We start from the raw sequence: 23,119 nt of genomic DNA on the forward strand, positions 1-23,119 counted from the left end.
CAATAAACATTCGCCGCCCACTTGCAGTTGGGAAAAGCTGCCCTCCACATTAGATCCGACAGACGCAGGTACAAAGATGCAAATGTGCTTTTCTTCTTTATCATATTTCTTTTCAAATGAGCTAATTTCCCTTCGCTGAATGACAGTGATGTAGAACAGCCTCATTGTTTCCTTGCTATGACACAATCCAGAGCCCACAGCGGTGACACAAACTCAATGATGTCGCTCAAATAAGCTCCTAATTCCAAAAACAGTCCTCCACAGCAGCAAAACAATCGTGGGAAGTTTGTCCACCCTCACTTTAAGGACAGAACATTCTTAGTTGGGAATTTAAACTACATGTTGACATTACACCTCTCTTATGGGATTACCCATAAATCATTTTTGAGCTGCAGACTCAGTTTATTGGGTGAGCGTTGGGATATACCCAGGAGTGGTCATTAGTTAATCCAAAATAAAATGCTGTCAAACGACCATTCAGACAGGATAAAATCCACATGTGGAAGTAGATATTAATTTAAAGTCTACAGAAGGCCACAACTGAGATTTGAACATTGAACCTCACTGTGACATGCTAACCACTAGAGCACCGTGCTACACTACATTACTACAAAAACCTACCTAATACAATTAATCATCATGGTTTTTTTTGTACAAACATATACATTAACTACCATAGTAGTTTATGAAAATCCGTAACAATCCGGGCTCCATTCATTCACAAAATTCTGACTTGGCCCCAATGTAGGTGGACTGTAATAACAAAAAGTGAAAACAAATTCTCATAACAGTCATTTTCACATTCCGCCCAAATTAACGAGTGTATGTCCTCAAAAAGTGACATAAGCTTTAAGAGACCCCTCGATGAGGTCTACTTGAATAAATACCTCGCCATCATTTAAATCTACCTTTTCAACACAAGATTGACTTCTACAAAGTGGCTGCATTTTTTTTTACGATGATGTGGTAAAATTACCAAATTAAACACAGTGAGCTATTGTACTATATGACCTCTATTTATCCATGTTCTAGAGCGCTTCTCCTCATTGGAGTCATAGGGAAACTGAGGTAGCTGGTAATACTAGTTGATTTTGGGCGAGAGGCTGGGTACATACTGGACTAGTCACCATCAAATCGCAGCCCACATCAGAATCAGAATTAGCTTTATTGGCATATGGACAAACAAGTATTCTCGCTCACATTCACACATCTGGAGAGTCTTCAAGTATCCTAACATGCATGTTTTTGGAATGTGTGCGGAAACCAGACTATCTGAAAGTAATCCCGTCAAATAGGGGAATATTCGTACAAACTCCACACAGGAAGAAGGTCAGAATCAAGATTGAAACCCAGGATCGAAGACCTGTGAGGCACATGTGTTGAATACAGCTCCACTGTGCAAAATATATTGACTGCACACCACATGCAGGTATAGAGCTCATGCACATGACGTCACCATTTTTACGCCGCCATATTGTCGATCTTAAACAATCTCAAATTCCCAAGAAGTATTTATAATGCCAAGTTGGCTCATTTGAGAACAATGCGTTAAGAAAAAAAAAAAAAACACGACACGGAGTCTTCAACGTACACGGAAGCGTGTTGCGGCCATACGTTAAACTTCAGTAAACCTCTCCCTCACAGACTTTTTTTTTTTTTTTTTAATATGCATTGTTCTCAAATTAATCCAATGTGTATTTAAAAAAAGAAACTAAATCGTTGGTCACACCTCATCTCAAGTTACCAAAAAGTATTTATAATGCCACATTGGCTCATTTGAGAATGATGCGTTTTAAAAAAAAAAAAAAAACTGTTGCAGAGGTTTACCGAGGTTAAGTGTGACTGCAATCACTTCAGTGTATGTTCCATGGAGACAACTCTGTCCTCTTTTTTTTTTCCAATAATAGTTAATGAATGCGAGTTGTGTGTAAAACCTGGGGTCATTTATTTAAATATTGGTATTTGTATTGAATACTAGCTGAAAAGATGGATGGATTCCGGCAAAGGTCAACGTGTTGCGCAACACACTTCCGCATTCACAAATCGTCAAAACCGACACTATGTGGGATTTATTCCTGATTGAGAACAGATCCAGCAAAGAAGTATTTGTATGCGTTCAGACTTTTATACACTCTCAAACTTTTCCGTGTAAATCTCGACGACTTACTCACCAGATACTCGTGTATATCCAGTTGTCCAAGACAAGCAGAAGCGAATTAACCGTCCAATTTCTTTTCGGCAAAAACGTAGACTTCAGCATTAAATATGGGTCCTCTATGCCAAGTGTCTCTCATTTTTCCACGTACCAGCTTCTAAATGTCTAACGGTGTCAGACAAAACTCTGGGCGTTGTGCTACAAGACATATTTCCATGTCGTCTCCAACCGACTTAGCATTGAACAATGCTTAGCTTGACCGGCAATATGGCAAGGTAAACAAAAGTCACGTGAATTTATGACATTGGTGCACGAGCTCTATATTGGCGATACCAAAACTACCCGTTTTTATTTTCCCACAGTATTATTAGGATATGGCGGCACGGAACAGCAGTAAAGCATTGGTATCACAGTTCTGGGGTCTCGGGTTCAATCCCGGCCCTCTTTGTGTGGAGTTTACATGTTCTCTCTGTGTTTGCGTGGGTTTTCCCCAGGCACTCCGGTTTCCTCCCACATCCCAAAAACATGTAACATTAATTGGACAGTCTAAATTGCCCCTACGTGTGCCCTGCGATTGGCTGGCAACTAGCTCAGGGTGTACCCCACCTCCGGCCCATTGACAGCTCGGATAGGCTTCAGCACTCCCGTGACCCCTGTGAGGAAAAGCGGCAAAGAAAATCCATGGATGGATATTAAGACACTGGGGATTTCCATTTCATCATTAATGCCAATGTATATGGAACATGACAGTAGAAAGTACATACAGTCTGTAAAGTGCCATATACTGTCAGTCTTCTATTCTACATAGCATACAATGTACTGCAGAACTATGGCAGGGTCAAACTTCAACTTGCTGCCATTCTGCAATATACAAACTCCACTGACATTCCCCATTCACAAAGGTGTAAAGACACTGGGCTCCATTGGCTCGAGGTAACATAGACGCTTGCTGCCATTGCCGCCATATCTGCCCATGAAAATTCTCTAAAGAGGTTTACGCGTTAACACACAACACTATTGGGTAACTGCTGAAAATTCAGTTTACGCTGTTGGAGGAGGACTTCAAAGGGAATGGCAAATACCTCCATAATGCGACACTTTTATTCCGTTCTTTCCTTCCCTGGTTAAATTTCATTCTATTCATAAACAGCTGCTGGAACACACGTCACCAGCCTCATATTTTCCTGTTTAAATGAATAATAATAATCTCGGGGTAATTTCTTAACGTTTGACTAGGGCAATGCAGGAAGGTAGGTTGGATGTTGTTTTTTCACACAACAATACAATCAAACGCGTAAGACTGCACACAACCATAAATGCTAAAATAAACCGTGTAAAAGATCATGAACAGCAGCAAAACGAGCCGTAACCACAGATTTGCAACTAATCTTGGTTCCATGTGTATGAATGATAGCATTAAAATTTGTCCAGCGAAATAGCAAAAAAATTTACACATATAATCGAAAATTCTCTAAAAGTTAACCCAATACTATAATAATCAGGAACATATGCTCAGTAAATGCTTTCAGAAAATTCAGATGGAATGCATGATGTGAATTGAGAGAGAAAAATTATCTGCCTGGCAAAACAATGTAATGAAAAAAAAGAAGAAAAAAAAATGTGTACCGTTTCCATAAATGTCATAAGGGCTCCATGTACTGTATGTCAATGAACACAGGGGGGAAAAAAATTCTCCCTTGAATACAATTTACCAAAAACTACATGTATAAAATTACTATTTTAAAGAAACTGTTACATTATGAGGGTTTTTTTCTTTTCTTTGTAATTAAAATTTTGGATGAGCTCCGTGTGTGTGCATGGATTTTGAAAAAAAAAAAAAAAGAAAAAATCTACCCAGCGATGCTAATGAAAAAAAATGTATGTCAACATCACCCTATAATCTCACTAAGAAGTGTTCAAAATATATATTATGTTCCTCTGCTGCATCATATTTTCTAAAACATCCATGTGAATGGATTTGAAAATATAAAGTCTGGGGACACAAGTAGCCAACATTAAAAGAAGATAAATGACTGCTGGTAAACAACTGGAACATTTATTCTAATATATGCCTTTTTCCCAAGCTCTCCAAGAGAAAAAAAAATAGATTTCTTGCGGAAATTATTTATGTTGGGCTGCACAACAGAAAGTGTTACATTTATAATGTTTTACAAAGCCATCAAATAAATGAGAGAGGGGATTAATTGCCCCCAGCTCGACCTTAAAATAATTATTTGGAGCCAGGCGAACTCCAAACTCCAATGAAATTGATACACTTTGATAATTAGATTCTTGGCACTGACCCGCTGGAGTCAATAAAGGTTATTAAGGCCAATTGCTGTCTAAACGCATTACGGGCCAAGGTAAACTGTCCATCCGAGTGCGCCCCTCCTGCAGTCTCCCTCCCCCCGCCACTACTCCAACAGCGCCAATATGATAATCCATTCTCCGTCCTGGGGCTTGTGTCTCCACTCTGCCGTACAAAACCCAGATTGGATTCACTTAACCTTTTCCCGGACTTTGATCAAATGAGCTAACGCTGCAATAACATTTACATTGACCCCCCTCCACACACACACACACACACACACACACACACACACACACACACACACACACACACACACACACACACACCTACTACCTAGTACCTACTTCTATACTCTTGACACATTCTTCGTTGTGCTATAGCCTTCGGAACACAGGAAGTCAATGCAGTGGACAATGCTGATTCACCTCCAAATTGTTTACATTTCTTGGCTCAGGCATCCAATATGACACAAAAAGTGAATTTGTCATGACATAAGCTTTATGAACTGAAAAGGCTGTGTTTTCGATTCAGTCAAACCACTGTTCATGATCACTTTTGAAACCGGGTCTCAGAGTGAGTAAATCTAAAAGCGCTGCACTTTTGTTTCCGTGTTTACAACATGCACACAATTTTTCACAGATTTGTGCACTCACACAGTAAAGAACAAAAATGGTGGAGTAACGTGATGTGTTCATGTTGCGGAAATGCTTGCTGACATGTTGAAGGAGAACCTTGAATATTGAAAATGTTGATGGATTTGTTTGACTTACTGTATGTGGCAAATTTTCTCAGATTTCCCAAATGTGATCTAAAGTCCAAAACTTGACAACTTTTGAGGTGTTATACTTCTGAGGTAATCCCGAATATCCTCATTAACTCTTCATTTTGGACATATAACCCCCATATGAGGTAGCTAGGGCATCAGATTCGAATGCCGCCGTGACACGCCTCACCGGAAGGAGACCCAGGGGATGACCCAAGACATGCTGGAGAGACTACATCTCTCGGGAAGCCTGGGAACACCTCACGATGCCCCCGGAAGAGCTGGATGAAGTGGCTGGGGAAAGGGAAGTCTCGGCATGCCTGCTAAAGCTACTGCCCCCACAAACCAACCTTGGATAAGCGGTAGAAGAGGAATAGATGGATGGATGGATCAATGTAAAAAGTGATACCCATATTTCATTTTTTAAAGAAAAATATGTTTTTTTTATAAATTATAGTGGTTTTTGGTGACTGGAACAGATTAATGGCATTCCGATTGATTTCAAAGGGGCATACTGATTTCATATCTGCGTAAATTCAATCACAAGCTTGGTCACAGAACAAATTCTTAAATTCTAAATGTATGACTTTTGAGGAGTTTGACGGCCACTTGTAACCCCAAATAATCATGTTAGCAGGGATCGTCAATCAATGGCAGCCCTTATGGAATAGCCTTCTTAAAATCCAGACCCACAAGACGGAAATAGATTGAGGGGGAAAAAAAATATATAGGTGTGACCGCATTGATGGAAAAAAAGGGTCTGACAGACCGGGTGAGTAGAGAAGAGGAAGACATGGCCTCAGATACAACTTCCTGTTTGTTACATCTTGATGAATACAAATGCACTCCGGCTGGAGTGGATCCCGTTTACCATTATGAAAGTCTATTAATTTTTCCTTGATACAAAAAGACTTCCCTCTAACAAGGCTGATGTCAAGGCGGGGAGAATGGGAACGGAGAGCAGAAAGAGAGATTTCGCCACCACAGCCGACTCCGCTTTTTTGAAGTCGTGAGACGAGCCGCCATTGAAGTCGGGGAAAGTGACAAATTAGGAGGAGAAAAAAAAGCTGTAGTGTGCAGAGCGAAAGCTGCTAAATCAATTAAAGTCACACCGAGTGCATACATTAGCATCAATGGAGCATAAGCGCGCGCGCGTGCACACACATATGCATGCACACACACACACACACATGCAAGACAGGAAGAAGAAAAATAAAAAGAGGAGGATAGGGTGCTGACACGCACAACAGCACGCCAGTATTTAAAATACTCTGCATGAAGCCAAACCTCTTTCTCTGCCTATTGTGCATTGTGAATCATTGTTGCCAGTTCAAGGAAAATGTCTCTATTCTTTGACGGTCTTGATAGATCTCTCCTGAGGGAACCAGTAAGACAGGTCAACGCCGATCATGGTGGAGTGAAAAACCTTTACGTTTAAAAAAAGAAAAAAAAAAGATTTTTTTTTTTTAAACTCCCCATTCCCACAAACAAACAAACACACACACAGACATGCACACAATCTTTAACCACAAGGTCAATGCTTAAGGGCAAAATTTGATTTTCAAAACAGGATGATAGGCCACCTCATTAATAGACAAGATGAAAACTAGATGGAAAACTTGCTAATTTAATCTTGTTACAGTAATCCCCTACTATATTAATGGGGAAAAACACAGGTTATTGACGCCCCCCCCCAAGAAGAAAAACTGCCTAAATAAATAATTTAAATCTAATCTCTCAGTTATGATCGTGAAACATTTATAGTCTTAATTGAGAGGTATAACTTTAATATACTTCTTGGACACCAATTGCTATTTGGTGGCAGAATGTGGCATCTTTTTAGAAAAAGTACAAATACCACAAAGTGGTGAGTTTTCACCACATAGCTAGGGGCAGGTAGTTCAGAAGAAAATTTTATTAAAAAAATTGTGAAAGTAAAAAGTAGTTGATGTGAGGACAAATAACCAAGTATTTCATCAATGTTACACAATATTTTTAAAAAATAATGTTTTATAATGCACAACACATCATCGAACATATGATCCCAATTGATTTAAGAATTAATTCAAAGAATGCAATAACAATGAATACATACATACATTTTATATACCCTAACTTTTGGGGAGGCAGGGAAAAAAATCTAAACTAGGTTAGGGTTAGTTAATACTACAGGACTGTAGATTATGTAAATTCTCAGTTGGTCACATATTGCAGTGGTCCATATTTTGTTTGTTTTAGTTATAATGAATTCAACAGATTGGTGGAATCATAAATGTATTTATCTATTTATGTATGGGATTTTTTGTTATCAGAATGTCATTCAATTGAAAGGAAGAGTGCATTTGCATGATAACAGGCTGGACGCTGCCCCAGGCAGCGGCATTGACCATAAACTAAGGGAGGGTGGCCACAAATGCACCATTTCCACTGTAAGAAAAGCACCTCACTGCGCTAAATATGACAAAATGATTGAAAATATCCTTCCTCTTCTTTACATTTCACAGCACACCTTGGAACCTAAGGCCCGTGGGTTATTTAGCGCCCCCTCTGGACCATTTGAGGTGACCCCATAACATATCAAACAGCAGGGGAACTGTTAAACATTCAAATGCTCATAATATAGCGTCAGGATAAACATTTCTTTGATCCTCGCGTGTTTTCACAACGGTATGCTCATTGGATGGCTTTATAAACAGGGAAAGATTCCCCACTCCATTACTGTAAGAAGAATGCATTGTATTCATATAAAATAATATGGAGTGGAGGTCATTTCAACAGCTTTACAGCCAGGTGTTAGCATCCAAATAAATGCAATAAAAAAACGTGTGTGCGTGTGTATGTGTGTGCGAGATGCAGATGTGGGAGAAGGAGGGGGGGTTGAGCCTGATTTAAATAACTCAAGAGAAATGTGTTGTGATCTCACCATAGCCTCCCCCCCTTCTCATCCACTCCCCAAAAGGAAAAGGAAAAAAATCTATAAGTCACACGCATGAAGTGCTTTTCATCAACGTATGGAAGAGGTGGATGCACGGGGATGTAAATATTGCTTGCCAGAGCAATAAATGTTGTCTTTCATCACGACACCTGTATTATTACGTGTGCGCCGGGCAAATGTAATATTATTTTTGCATCGACTCAATGAATGGACAAAATAGGGGAGACGTAAAACAAATAAAGAAACAAACTGTATGTTTATGAAATACTATTTCTATACTATGAAGCATCGCTCCCTTGTTTTTTATTAGATAAACAAAGTAATGTTTTTTTTATATTTTTATAAAATGCCACTTCTTTCATTCTTTTCATCATTCATATAATATTTAGTGTATCTTTATATCTTTGTTGCATTTATTTGTTTATAAAAAAAAATGACCTTAAATTCCCAGTATTAGATCCGGTCTCTATGCCTGGAAGACATTCCGATGGGGACAAAACACACATCCTCCGTATTAGTAAAGTGATACTTATGATGATGAATTTGAATATGCTATTCCATATATTTCTATGGTTAATTTTTATCATTTGATTTTTTTTTAACTGAAGTAAAATGTTAGGTTTAGAAATAGTACTATATTGTTACTATATAACGTTATTGATAGTGACAATAACGTTGCTAAATTTATCTGACTTGCATTTTTTTTATTTGTGCTATTTTTTGTGTAATTATTTTTTAAAATGATGTTTTCAGATTATGTATGTTAGGTGATATTATTTTTTACAAATATCCTAAGTGTATATTTTTATTTTATTCATGCTATTTTATCTCTTTTTAATTTTTTAGATAACCTAAATGAGTGCTGAAACTACATAGGGTTCCTTGTTGTAGTAATATATCAAACTATAATGATGTTTATAAATATACAGAATTTGAATGCATTTTTGTTATACTTGTTTTGATGATTTTTGTTGCTTTATTTTTGATTATTTTTAAATCTACTGGATAAACTCAACATGCTCGTTCTGCAGGGAAGATGTTCAAAGGTGGACACACACACACACACGCACACACACACACACCACACACACACACACACACAACACACACACACACACACACACACACACATATTTACAGTCCTTTTCATTTATCACCTTTTGTTCAAAAAATAAATAATAGAACATTTTATGCAATGTTTTATGTTGTTTTTATTTTATTTTTAATGACAAAAATATATTTTTATACAGCTTATTCAATTTGTCTGTACTGCACTATTGTCTCTTGAGTGCCCAAAATTATTCCGAATGTAAACAGATACACACAGGCGATGGTTTACTTGGCCGCTCCTCAACATTAAGAAAGACCTGCATGAAAGAGGAGAGAGCTTGAGAGCAAGAGAGACAGAGAGAGTGAGAGAGAGAGAGAGAGAGAGAGAGAGAGAGAGAGAGAGAGAGAGAGAGAGAGAGAGAGAGAGAGAGAGAGAGTGAGAGAGAGAGAGAGGAGAGAGAGAGAGAGACCTCACATTTCATTGATGCCCTTCTCTAAATGTGCCTCCAAATCATACACTTCCTTTTAGGGCCCCCAGAGGCGGCGCCCCTGATGACTTTAGATCATGCCCCCCAAAAAATTAAAACATTTTAAAAAAATATATCCACCCACCCACTTACCAACTGCCAGGCAGCACTTGGACAGCGAGCGGGCGACAGAGCTCGGAAAAAAAAGAGAGGAAAGCGAGTGACAGAGTGGAGGTGCTCTCAGTCTTTATCCCAGCCTGAGCATTAGATGTGATTACTGCTCAGCTCTGCACACTGACACAGACTGAGAGCTCCTCGAGTCACTGGCGGTGGGCGAGAGACTAAAGGAAACACAAGGAGAAAAGAGAGATAGTGAGGTGGCAAAAGAGAGAGCATAGGAGAAGCGAGGATGCTTCAGTGATACAAGAGTGCCCCCTGCTGCTTTTAGCATCAAGCCTGTTTACACACACAACACTTTGAGAGTAAGCATAGTGTTGTTTGGTGTGTGTGTGTGGCACATGTGGACAGGACGATGCCGGAGACTTAATTATGAGTGTGACATTACAAAGTGATTCCTTTACGGTAGTGTCTGACTAATAGCTGCGTCCCTCTGCAATAAAAGTGTCTGCGAAGCGGCGATTAAACAAATGACACTTCTTTAAGAAGATGCCCGTCCGTCATGTCACTATAAAAATACACAAACACGCAAAATCCCTCCCCACTCCTTGGTCGATGGGCATTTACTGGGCACCTCGTCATTTGATGATTTTTGTGTGGATATCTAAAGGAGACGGGCATTTACATTGGTTATTGCATTCATACTACATTACAGTTTAATGGTGATTTTTATATTGATAATACAGTGTTATTTTTGTGATCATTAGTGTTTTCATTGTTTTTTGTTCTCTGGTAAAAAAAAAAAAAAAACGGATGAAGAAAAGTTTTTGTTTTTTGGATAAAAAAGAAAGCTCATCATCTTTGGCGATACATGATCTTCATTTTGATACATTTTTTAGTAGTAAAGAAGTGTACTAGTATATGCTTATGCTGTTTTTTTCTATTTTCTATTTCTGCTTTAAAACAAATATTCAACGGTGTGTATTTACTTTTTACATTTGTTCGTCTTTGATGCATTCTTTACTTACTGTATTTTATTTGTGTTCCTTTTTTGTAGTCGAGAAGTAGGTAGGTACGTGAGTGCACTGCTTGAATGCCCAAATTTTATATGAACCTGAATATCCAAAATTTCAAAGCTAGATTCTAGGGGAACACCAAACACCCTAATCACCATAATCATCTTTTACATCTTTAAGAGTTATGAACATTAAAATGTGTAATGATGATTTCTTTTGGTGTGCAATATAAGCATAACATTTGGAACGTTTTTACTTCTTGTTCTACAACAGAAAAAATTACATTGGAAATTTTTCATTTGAGGGTGCTAATGATTCTTTTTTTTTCTGCCAAAAGTCAAATGCCCAAGGTCATACAATAGTACGTATCCAAATTTTGTACCGTTCATATTTTGAAACATTTTAAATTCTACTAAATATGGAGTTCTTCTATTAATTCGACACTCTAAATTGCCCGTAGGTGTGATTGTGAGTGCGACTGTTTGTCTCTATGTGCCCTGCGATTGGCTGGCAACCAGTTCAGGGTGTACCCTGCCTCCTGTCGGTTGACAGCTGAGATAGGCTCCAGGACTCCCCGCGACCCTTGTGAGGATAAGCGGCTAAGAAAATAGATGGCTGGATGGAGTTCTGCAGAATTTGTCAAGAAAAGTGGAAATTCACAATGATAGGAAATCTGGAAATGTCCTCATTCCAAAGCTAACCATTTCTATTTCCACCATTTCCAATAGATTGGACAATGTGGATAGAATTGATCCCAACAATGTTTAATTAACGATTGCAATTTGTGGTGTTTTGAAAACTGTTCTGCACCATTCAAGTAAAAGCTGCACCTCTTGACGTACACAAAGCAACAAAAATGTCAGCGTCATTCACAAGTGAGCATCTTTGTCCTGTTGTAGCACTTGTGTTTGCTGTCGCTACATTGCGGAAGTGTACTGTTTATGTTGTGTTGGTAAACATTAGATTTGACGGTCACCATGGTTTCCATGAGCTTCCAGTCCTTCTCCAGCTCTTCCATGGGTTTGCGCCACCAGCTGCAGAAGCACGTGTAACGCTGTCCCTGAAACCAGTACTGTCGCAGCCACTCAAACTCCACCTGAATGCAAACCAACAGACACGCACACACAAACAATGCTTTATGGTCTTGATCGAGTCTATAAACAATAAGTGTCGCTTTTTTAAATGATTAAATACAATTAATCCTTGGTGTAACCAAGAACCATAAAATTACAACACTTTAATCGCATCATGACTACGCATTTAAGGACGAGTCTATTATGCTGTCATCTATATTTTTTTTCTTCTCTCACGTGTTTTACTTTGTGACAGTAAATGACCAAAGTCACCTTAACTGCATTAGTGTGAAATAATGTACTACAGTCATGGTAGATTTCATGATGTTAAGTCCAACCATTACTGTTTCATCTAGGAAATGGGAATTGGGAACGAGCAGAGTTCTGTATAGTAGTACTGCACTGGCCTTTATCTAACAGTACAAGAAAAAAATAAAAAAATATTATCATGACGGTCATGTTTTATCTTTTTTTCCCTTATTTAAACAGCCTGAGAGTTGTGACGTTGCAGATTCAAATCCAGGCTGTGGCCTTCCTGTGTAGACTTTTTCGTTAATTTCCTCCGGTTTCTCCAAAATTCCAAAATATCCATGGTAGGTTAATTGAAGACACTAAATTGTTCATGGGTGTGAATGTAAGCGTGAATGGTTGTTTTTTTATGTGCCCTGCGATTAGTCGGAGACCAGGATGTACCCCACCTCTAAACCAAAATCAGATCTGGCAGGCTCTGGCATACCCAAAACATTAATGAGGCAAAGGAGTAGAGAATTCATTGATGGACAAAATAGACGCTGTATCATCCCTTTCCATGTGCCTCATAATTTTGCAGGATTTTACACGATAAGTGACAAAATGTAAACATGTTTTGTCATACAAATTTGAAAAAAAGCTCTACTTGTAAACCAAACTATTTCAGTGTCGGGTGACCACTTCATTTGAGAATTACTCATTTTTGCGTGATGCGGGGCTCAGTCCCTGTCTAGTAACTAGTACACTTGATCTAGTATTCTTAGCACACGATAACATGTCCCCCATATAATTATAGTCAAGTAAATGTTTTCTAACATTACACTATAAACTTCTTTTATACTGATTATATTTGTAAAAATATGTAAAAATTGTGTTTACCCTACATTTCACCATGATATAATACATGTAAAATAGACATTTACGTTTTTGTTAAACTTTCTTACTAAAATGTGACAACTTTTTTTTAATGTGTTTATCATATCAATGAATATTATGAAAATAACCACACGGTGCCTTAGCTGGTAAAGCGTTGGCCTCACAGTTCTGAGGACCTGGGTTCAATCCCAGTCTCGCCTGTGTGGAGTTTGCGTGTTCTCCCCGTAACTGTGTGGGTTTTCTCGGGGTACTCAGGTTTCCTCCCACATCCCAAAAACATGCAACATTAATAGGACACTCTAATTTGCCCCTATGTGTGATCGTGAGTGTGGCTGTTTATCTCCATGTGCCCTGTGATTGGCTGTTCAGTTTAGTTCAGGGATTGCCCCACCACCTGCCAGTTGACAGCTGGTATAGGCTCCAGCACTCCCCGCAACCCTTGTGAAGATAAGCGTAAAAGAAAATTGATGGATGGACAGTGCCTGGACCAGAAAGAAAAATTTGGTCATTCATGTTTGCACTCTCAGACTTCTATTTCTTTCAGCTTGTCCCGTGAGCGGCTGCCACAGCGTGTCATCTTTTTCCATCCAAGCCTATATCATGCATCCTCTTCTCTAACACCCACTGCCCTCATGTCCTCCCTCACAACATCTATCAACCTTTTCTTTGGTTTTCCTCTCACTCTTTTGCCTTGCAGCTCCATCATCAGCACCCTTCTACCAACATACTCACTCTCTCGCCTCTGAACATGTCCAAACCATCTAAGTCTGCTCTCTCTAACCTTCTCTCCAAAACATCCAACTTTGGCTGTCCCTCTAATGAGCTCATTTCTAATCCTATCCAATCTGCTCACAGCAAGCGAGAACCTCAGCATCTTCATTTCTGCTCTCTCTAGTTCTGCTTCCTGTTGTTTCTTCAGTGCCACTGTCACTAATCCGTACATCATGGCCGGCCTCACCACTGTTTTATAAACTTTGCCCTTCATCCTAGCGGAGACTCTTCTGTCACATAGAACACCAGACACCTTCTGCCAACTGTTCCATCCCGCTTGTACCAGTTTCTTCACTTCCTTAGCACACTCACCATTGCTCCGTATTGTTGACCCCAAGTATTTGAAGTCATCCACCCTCGCTATCTCTTCTCCCTGGAGCTTCACTCTTCCTCCTCCACCCCTCTCTTTCACGCACATATATTCTGTTTTAGTTCGGCTAATCTTCATTCCTCTCCTTTTCAGTACATACATCTATCTTTCTAATTGTTCCTCCTCCTGCTCCCTGCTTTCACTGTAGATCACAATATCATCTGCGAACATCATGGTCCAAGGGGATTCCAGTCTAACCTTGTCTGTCAGCCTATCCATTACTACCGGAAACAGGAAGGGGCTCAGCGCGGATCCCTGATGCAGTCCCACCTCCACCTTAAATTCTTCTGACACATCTATGGCACATCTCACTGCTGTTCTGCTGCCCTCATATATGTCTTTTCCTATTCTAACATATTTCTCTGCCACACCAGACTTGCGCATGCAGTACCACAGTTCCTCTCTTTGTACTCTGTCATAGGCTTTCTCTAGGTCTACAAAAACACAATGTAGCTCCTTCTGACCTTCTCTGTACCGTTCCACGAGCATCCTCCACGCAAATAATGCATCTGTGGTACTCTTTCTAGGCATGAAACCATACTGTCAGACCACTGCCATTAAATGTTGCCGTATCTTGCTCAGACAGTGGCAAGACTACACGTCATATATTCCGATACCACTCTGTCCCATCTTTAACAATCACTGGACGTTTATCTTCTCAGATCAAACACTGTCAGGAAGGCATGACCAGAAAACCTTTCACCGAAACTGGATACAACTTTTATCATAGCGAAGTTGTCAAATAATGGATTGCAGTGGCAAAACCAAAAAGAGAGGAATAAAAAGGTGCAATGTCACCAGCTGCTTGGGAGATACCGTTTTGGGCTTTACGAACTACATTCGCCCATTGTTTGAGGTATGCTCACGTAATGCACTTTTAATACTACACAACTCGCAAACTGGGAACAAAATATTATGCAGCAAGCCAGTGCTAGCACCAACATTTGTCAACATTTGTGCACGTGAAAAAATATTGAAAATAGGGACCAAATATGTTGACAACAGCAATCACGGGATGGGGAGCGCCAGTCATAATATGTGTTCCTATTAATCGAAGTCAGGGTGCACTGTCGGAGAGAAATTGTTGATATGTCACACTAGATGGAAGATATCCACCCTCCTGTCAAAAATGAAACATGCTAGACTTTTCTTTTTTGTGTGTTAAAGCTACCATAAGGCCAAATCATTTGTCGTGGTTTATGTCACAAAACGTTTTGTCGTTCCTGACAAAATATGTCATGGCTAATATGGGAAATCGCCTGCAATAGCTAACTGGACCAATATCGCAACTACAATTTTGTAGTATGATCAAAGCATGAATAAAACGTTTTCAGCTTACCATGTGCACCAAGCCAACTTAAAATTGTAAGATTTTCTACCAAAGCAGGTATATTTGTTATATTTTCTGTAATTGCTGAGAATAGTGTGATTTAACAGATTGAATACAACACAGTCATCAAAGTCTTGCCTACTAGAACTACTGAAAGCTCTGCCCACTTCCCACTATCCTGCTTCCCTACCCCTCATGCCTCGTTTGCAGATGACAGTCTCGTCTACCGATCGGCTCCCGTCTCATCCCTTGGGACTGTTTTTTTTTTTTTTTTTTGTTTTGTTTTTGTTTCCCGCTCTTTTGAAGTGCTGATTTAATCCTTCCAAGGACGCAGCGCATAGCCAGATGTTTCTAACCGTGTGGAGGTTTTCACGTTTCTTCTTTGCCTTGATGCTGCCTGTGCCCTTTGTTTGCATCCCTGCCTAAAAAGTTGCCGGCGTATGCGCGGATGTCAACGAGAGCCCCCCGATTGCCGCCAACTCAAAGATGTGACGATGACGACGTCCTCCCCCAAAATGTCCTACAAAGCATCATTGGCAGCCTAAACAAAGCAAGTTGCGCTTCATTTTGACAACCGTACAACGAAAAGTGGAGTCGCACACAAATGGGACCCGGAGCACCACTCTTACCTTAGTGACAAATACTTACTAGTAGTTACAGTTCTTCTCAAGCAGTTTTGGCTTGCGTGTAAAATAGGTCCTCTTTAATGTTGCGTTGCAAAGAGTTGCGATAAGGCTTTGGCAGAGGAGCTCTTCTGTGACATACAGTATGTGGGAGAAGAAAAAAAATATTTTCTCCAAAATAACATTTTCAAGCCATTTTTTTTTTTTTCCACCACTACGAAGTAGTATATGAGTTCACATAATTCCAGGACTTGATACAAAGGAGTATTGGGTCTATGCTGCCATAGAAACATTGATACTTTGAGAATGAGGTGGACATATTATAGGAATGAAGCTGAATTTTTATGAGGGGGAAAAAGTAAGCTTTTCAAATAGCAAAGTAGGATAGAGAAAATTGTAATATTCTAATAAATACTGTATAAAATATAAATATATAATATTGAAAAAAAAGTTGTGGCTAGACTTTTGAGTGACCACACTTGAGAGTTTTTCGAGATATGGGAGCAAAAATAGTAGTTACAAGAACTAAATGACCTAGCTCATAACAAACAGCAGTTTGTCAGATATGAACAATTCTTCAAAAAGCGGCAAAGTGCTTGCTTCAAGCTGTTTGTCTTTCCCTATTGAAGGCTGAACATAAAACAAAAATAATCCCAGGTTGTGTATTTCACCAAACCACATACTTTAAAAACATCCACTAACTTAATTTTGAACAACGCAAAATGACACAGATGAACAACTCTTTCAAAAAAGTGTGCCCAAGCTATTTATTGCCACTCCCAAATGAACTTGATTGGCAAACTATACATAAAAAAGACATACAGTTGTATTGAAATAACATGTTTTTGCCCTAGAGTCCGCTGCTTAATGCTAACCCATGCTATGAGAAACTGCCATAGATGGGCTAACAAAACTAGCATCAATGTTGTGGTAGGTATAACCCTTTGACTAACAGATATTTAAAAAATAATGGGGACAGCTACACATGTAGACGGATGACAGATGATGATAGACATTCACAGACACATTATTCGTACTCTGTAAAAAAAACGACCAATACTACTACAGCATACTGGTCACTTGTGAACGCTTCTTTATGTATTACGTTCATATTATAATGCCCCTGGTGGCCAAAATAATCCATAACAGAATGAGGACAATTCTTCAATGAACACTGAAGCAGAAAATTATAACGCACACGTTTAATTCTTTATAATGTACTTAATTGTTTTTACTATATATTTTATGACATACAATTATGTAGAATGCTATTTTTCATATAAAAAAAATGTTACAAACGTTTTTGTTGGGGTGTTTTGTAATAGCATTTCCATTCACTGCTCATTAGTGTATGAATGTGGGTGAATTTGAGCCTTTGTGAAGCATTTTGGGCACTGTGATGGTGTAGATAAAGTGCTATATTCGTGCAGTCCAGTTACCATTTACCATTTCATCGGGGAATAGGATTTGGAATGCGAGTGTTTTGTATCTTCATGAAACAAATCAAACTCTTAAGTCAAGTGGAATTGTGAGAAAAAAGTACAACACAAAGTTGCAATTTAAGGGTAAGTTGGATAAATATATTAAAAATAATATTCTATATCACAATAAATCCCACAAAAATATTTAGCAATGTTTCACTATTTGTGGGAGAGGGATTTTTTGAGAAAAATCATGAAAAAATAGCTACAGTATTTTTTAAAAAGCGAATTTTACAAAAATTAAGTTGTACTATTTTAAGAATAAATTCATTAAAAAAAGGATATTCTAGGATAGATAAAATAATTTTCAACATTTTTAAAAGTTTTTCAAGAAGACCGCCAACTTAAATGCAAAAATAATAATATTGTAAGAAAAAGAATAAAATGGAATGGAATGTATATAGCTCTCGGAAAGATTATGAGTTTTTAATGTTATGAGACTTTTTTGTGATTAAAGTGAAGGGCTATACAAATAAATTTGACTGCATTTACAAGAATAAAGTGTCAATATTACAAGAAAAATGTTGATTTTATAGACAATGTAATAAAAAAAAAGTTGCTTAGAATGCAGCTGAAAAAAAAGACATTTATAATAAAGAAATCTATAGCTAGGTTAAAATGAGGTAAAGTGGAGACCGTTACTATTTTTACTTATACTTTCTATTCACCACTGTTCACCTTTTTTACTTGTATTATTCTTCCAAGTGTTAAAATGTTACTCAACGCATTTCCACAATTGATAAAGGTTTCATGATCATGAACTTGTATTCCCATTAGTTGTTATCGGGGGAAAAAAAAATTGAAATCTGTAAAATACCAAAGCTCGACTTTCAAGGTTCCACAGGTTCTAGTGTTGCTTTTTTTTCTGTAGTATGTGATGTATTATCTAGTGTAGAAACACCACTCAGGATCATCACTCTGATCCCAGCAGGGATGACATGCAAGGACCAGGCTATGTCGGCACCACTCCGAAGCCTCGCAGTGGCTCCATACAAGCCAGCCTTCAAAGAAATGTCATCCTTTATGCTCCCCCGTATCCACTCCCTTCGATCACCACAGCTCAAACAAACAACAAAGCCGCTGAGGCCCGATATCCGACATCCTTTCCCCCCTTTTCTTTCTTCTGATTGTCTGCCTGTCCTTCCGCTAGGAGAAAACTGCTTTGAGTCGTGGTGGACTTTCTGGAGTAGTGGCATTTTGCACTGGAGCGTCCAGCAGGGTGCTACGAGGGTGGACGGAACGCGAAGAAAGAGCGTTGCTGGGTTTGGTTTTTCCCCGAGCGGCTCCCCCGAGGCGGTGGCTGTCATCTTCCCAGGTGACAGACACCCTAGCAACACATTAGTCGCACGTGACGCCGCCTGGTTGCCCACTGTGGCCCAAAAAGTAATGCAGCTTTTTTTCTCTTCAATTTAATGAGTCATTCGTTTTTTCTTGATGGTATTCCCAGAGCAGACCCAATCAATTTCCAGAGGGACAGGTGGGGTGGGAACTGATGAGAATTGAATCGATCCCATTCAGTGGACTTGTGTTTACTTTCCCCTAGAATAACCCCACAGATCCAGTAGAGCCCCCCCCCCCCAACACACAAACACACACACACGTCACCTTCTGCACGTAGCACTCAAACTGCATAGGTGTGCTAAGTACTTCAAACTTGTACAACCTGAGGCATGGCAATATAACTCTAAAAGATTGATTTTGGATTGTATTTGGGTGCAAGCACTACCTCCATGAGAGAAAATGTCATTCTCAAGGCGGAAGATGCCCTTCAAAGTCTCAACCCTCCGAGTTCTCCCCCTAATTGACATGGTAACAAATGTGTAATCAGCATCGGCCCTGAAATTGAGCCGAAACCCAGTGCCCAATTGGCATGACACATTACAGCCCCTTTTAAACAGCAATTGTCCGCAGAAACTTCAAAGATCGAGCAGAAAAACTGCCACACACAATGTTCCCCCAAGCTCCTAGTCATCGCGGTTACATCAATACAACAACAAACAAACAAAAAAACGGTGGATTTTAGAGTCAGAGCTCTCTGAATCTCTCTCAAAATTGAGTGTTTGGGTTGGAGTGCTGCGTCCACGAGTGAAAAGATGAACCATACTGTTTTTACAGTACTTTGTACCCCACCAGCTCTGCTCTCATCGTCATGGCAACATTGGCCCAGCATGGTGAGCAATTGCTCATGTGCATGTGACAGGACCACTCAATCATAGGCTCGCTGTTGCTAGAGAATGTGCACTACAATACTTTGAGTATTTTAATGTAAGAATGGAACAGACATCTGGGAATAATAATTTTGCGTCTATATTAATGTCCTCACAATACCCTTTTTCACAGTCATACTGGGATTGATTTCATTATTGTAGGTACAAAATCACACATTACATTTATGTAGGAATCTAATAATTTTATAATAATTTATATTGTGCTTGTTTGTCCTCATGAAGGGAGCTGACAAGAAGTAAGAGGCAGGGTATCCCATAGAGTGTCTGATGATATTGTTTTGTTTAGAATTTGATTCACTGTACTAGACTGAAAACAACTGTGGTGGTACACTCGTCCTGCGACTGAGTGGTGACCAGTTCAGGGTGCAGTCTGGTTTTCACCCAAAGTTAGCTGGGATACGCTCCAGCACTCAATCATCCCTTGTGAGGATAAGCATCTTGGAAAATGGATGGATGGTCCACTCAACAGTATGACACCATTGCTTTGCAAAACACCAAACAAAGGATGAACATGAATTAAAAATAATAACTTTGTCATACAGACCACATCTGGCGCAGTTCAGCAGGAGACACACTTTTAAGGGATTACAACAAGATGTTGTACGCCCCTCAGGTGAGGCATTTCAAAGCTGAGCAAAGAGACCTTGGAAGGACACGTGCACACTTCCCCCATGAACATATGTGGCAGGGGAAGATGCTCGTCCCCCTCCCTTCAATATTTACCAACATCATTAGCGCAGGGGGTCCCTGAGGGTGCTCTACCACACACCCACCTGGGAGGTGACACAGTCGCTTTAAATGGGACAAGGCATTTGCATCTGGGATTACCATTTCAAAGTTAAAACATGTACATGGCAGCCATGCAGTGACGCTGGGTTTGGAACCTTCTCTCATGTTCCTGATAATTTATTAAATGTGATATATTTTCCCCAAAACTATCATGATAAACGATTTTGCCTTTGAAATCATGAAAATTAATGCCCGCCTTCGGGCTGTAAGACTGAAGATGACCCCTTCACCAGTCAATCAAAGATACATTGACGTTCATGAGGAAATACTAAATAGTTACCTTTGATGATTTTCTGTTAATTGGGGACTAACACACACAACAACTTGGAACGAGTCTGTTATGTTTTAAACAGAGGAGCTAGCGGACATACTAAAGAATTAACTTTCCTGCGTGTGTTAATTGGGGAGTGACACAACAACTTGGAGAAAAAAGCTGATATTTTAAATGACAATGCTGCGGTGAAGCAATATGTTTACCTTAACAGTGTTCATTTGTTAAAGGACCTTCAAGCTAAAAGATCAAACGATAACCGTAGCTAATACATTACAGTTAGCTTGTGGGGTTGTTCCTTAGCTCGGAGGCTGGATTTTTGAGCTAGAGAACATTATAAACAATTCACTTGTGTGTGTTGATTGGGGACCAACACACACAAACTCAGAGAATATGAATATTTAAATGACAATGCTGTGGTGGAGCGAGCTGTTTGGCTCTTTAACTTGTTAGCTCATGGGCTAACATGTTATGTCAAAGGCTAATCCTTTGCTAACCCTAACCCATGACTAGCAAACATCATAAATACTTAACTTTCCCCTAGGTGTATCTGTTCTGTGAAACTACTCGCTGCACAAGGAGCAACATTGTGGAGAATTGGAAGTTGGATGTCTGCCGACATTCCATGAACCACAGGCGTCTACCTCAGCACACAGTCTAGAAAAACTATTAATTTCTATTTTATTCATTTGATGATAAGTTTATTATAGTAACTATCATGACAGGTGTTCCAAAAAGACACAGCAATGGGTTTTATACACTATGCAGTTTTGAACAGATTTATACACTAGACTGTTTAAGACCACTTGCTTTGTTCATGGTCTGAAAACATACGCGTACTTTCATTTTCTATCATGCTTGTCCAGATTAAAGTCACAGGTTGAAATGGAGCCTAACCCATCTGACTTTTGGCCGAGAGTATGGGACATTTTTTTTTAAATCCAAATTGTTGTTTTTAACAACAAAATAATAAAATAATTGTCAACTTGCAAAAAGATGGAGAATGTTGCATATGTATAGGTATAGGAAGCCATGATAAACAAGTTTATGTCAAAACCCAAACAATTGTGGACTACAGACCTGTTGCAGACATGCAAAGTGCACTATGGCAATATGCACTCAATAACAATTTCACTTACAGTGTAGTATAAACCTCCATTGTACACCCTGCCTAAAAAAAAGTTTATAATTGTCTACTGCTTTAAACTGTCGATATACCACAAAGTATGATCTCAAAACACTTAACTTCAATTTAAATTAATCGTACAATACCCTTAAAAAGAAGTGGCTTAAGGGTTTTTTTTTTTTTTTTTTTTTAATTGACTTGTGTGACCATTAGTCCATGCACAGATTCTGAAGAATACCTGTAACCTCTACTTGCACATGTGGTTAAAAACTCCCAGTAACTTCTACAAACAGTTCGGGGAAAAAGTTAGCTCCTCCCTGACTTAAAAAGATCTATTCTAAGTAGTGATGTATCATTCCAACTATAAATACTTGAAAACAAGTACGAGATCATTTTGTGGCATTTTTAAGGCCATTAAAGGATCCCAGAAGACATAAAACTTTTTTTTTTTTAGCACAAATCTTCAGATATTTTAATAAAAAAAGTAACAGACTGAACAGCCAGGGTTCCCTGCATTTGTTTAGAACTAACTGGAGGTTGCAAACACAATTAGGTGTTTTGGAAGCTTTAAACGCTGAAAAGTATGATCATAAATGACTAGGCATGATGCGCAAGTGTATGTCAAAATCAAAGCAATAATTGAGTAGATTGTTGTACAGGTCTGGCATGCATAATACAGTCTCATGTCAAGATCATGGGACTTTGCAAACAAAAAGGTATTACTAGCCACTATTGGCGACTAACTTACCTCACCCTGTACTCCCACCACCTCGTTAGCAGGGGCTAGCTTTGCCCTCAGCACTTTCCTTTGTTAAAAGGGCCCACAGGGCAGTGGTCGGGTCAGGATGCCTGCACGACTCAGGCTTGTTCACACTGCAGTCGTCCATGTCAAACACAACCTGCGCAATGTGCAGCGCACCGCACGCCAAACGTGGACAGCCGTCATAAATAACATCGCTAACAATACATCATTTAAGTGGGTGTTCTACTCTCGTGGGCAACTTCAAACAAATGGCCACATCGATCATTACAAATGCCAAGAGGGGGCCCCTGCCAGCCCTCTCAACTACCCACACCCACCACATCACCTCAACACAAACATCATCATGCAACTGCTC

The 23,119-nt window shown here is 39.3% G+C and overlaps 1 protein-coding gene across 3 annotated transcripts in view; it reads right to left on the reverse strand.

Moving 5' to 3' along the window:
* The window catches only part of fto (FTO alpha-ketoglutarate dependent dioxygenase), a 201,923-nt gene that overhangs the window by 120,279 nt on the left and 58,525 nt on the right, over positions 1-23,119 (reverse strand). For 2 of the 3 annotated variants that reach the window (XM_061814648.1, XM_061814646.1), the window contains exon 7: positions 11,791-11,910. In XM_061814648.1, coding sequence (XP_061670632.1) covers positions 11,791-11,910 — 120 coding nt within the window. Of the gene's footprint in view, positions 1-9,404; positions 9,552-11,790; positions 11,911-23,119 lie in introns of those variants that run through there. The other variant, XM_061814647.1, reaches the window with a different exon arrangement.

This window comes from Syngnathoides biaculeatus, chromosome 3, assembly GCF_019802595.1.
Source record: "Syngnathoides biaculeatus isolate LvHL_M chromosome 3, ASM1980259v1, whole genome shotgun sequence".
Taxonomy (NCBI): domain Eukaryota; kingdom Metazoa; phylum Chordata; class Actinopteri; order Syngnathiformes; family Syngnathidae; genus Syngnathoides; species Syngnathoides biaculeatus.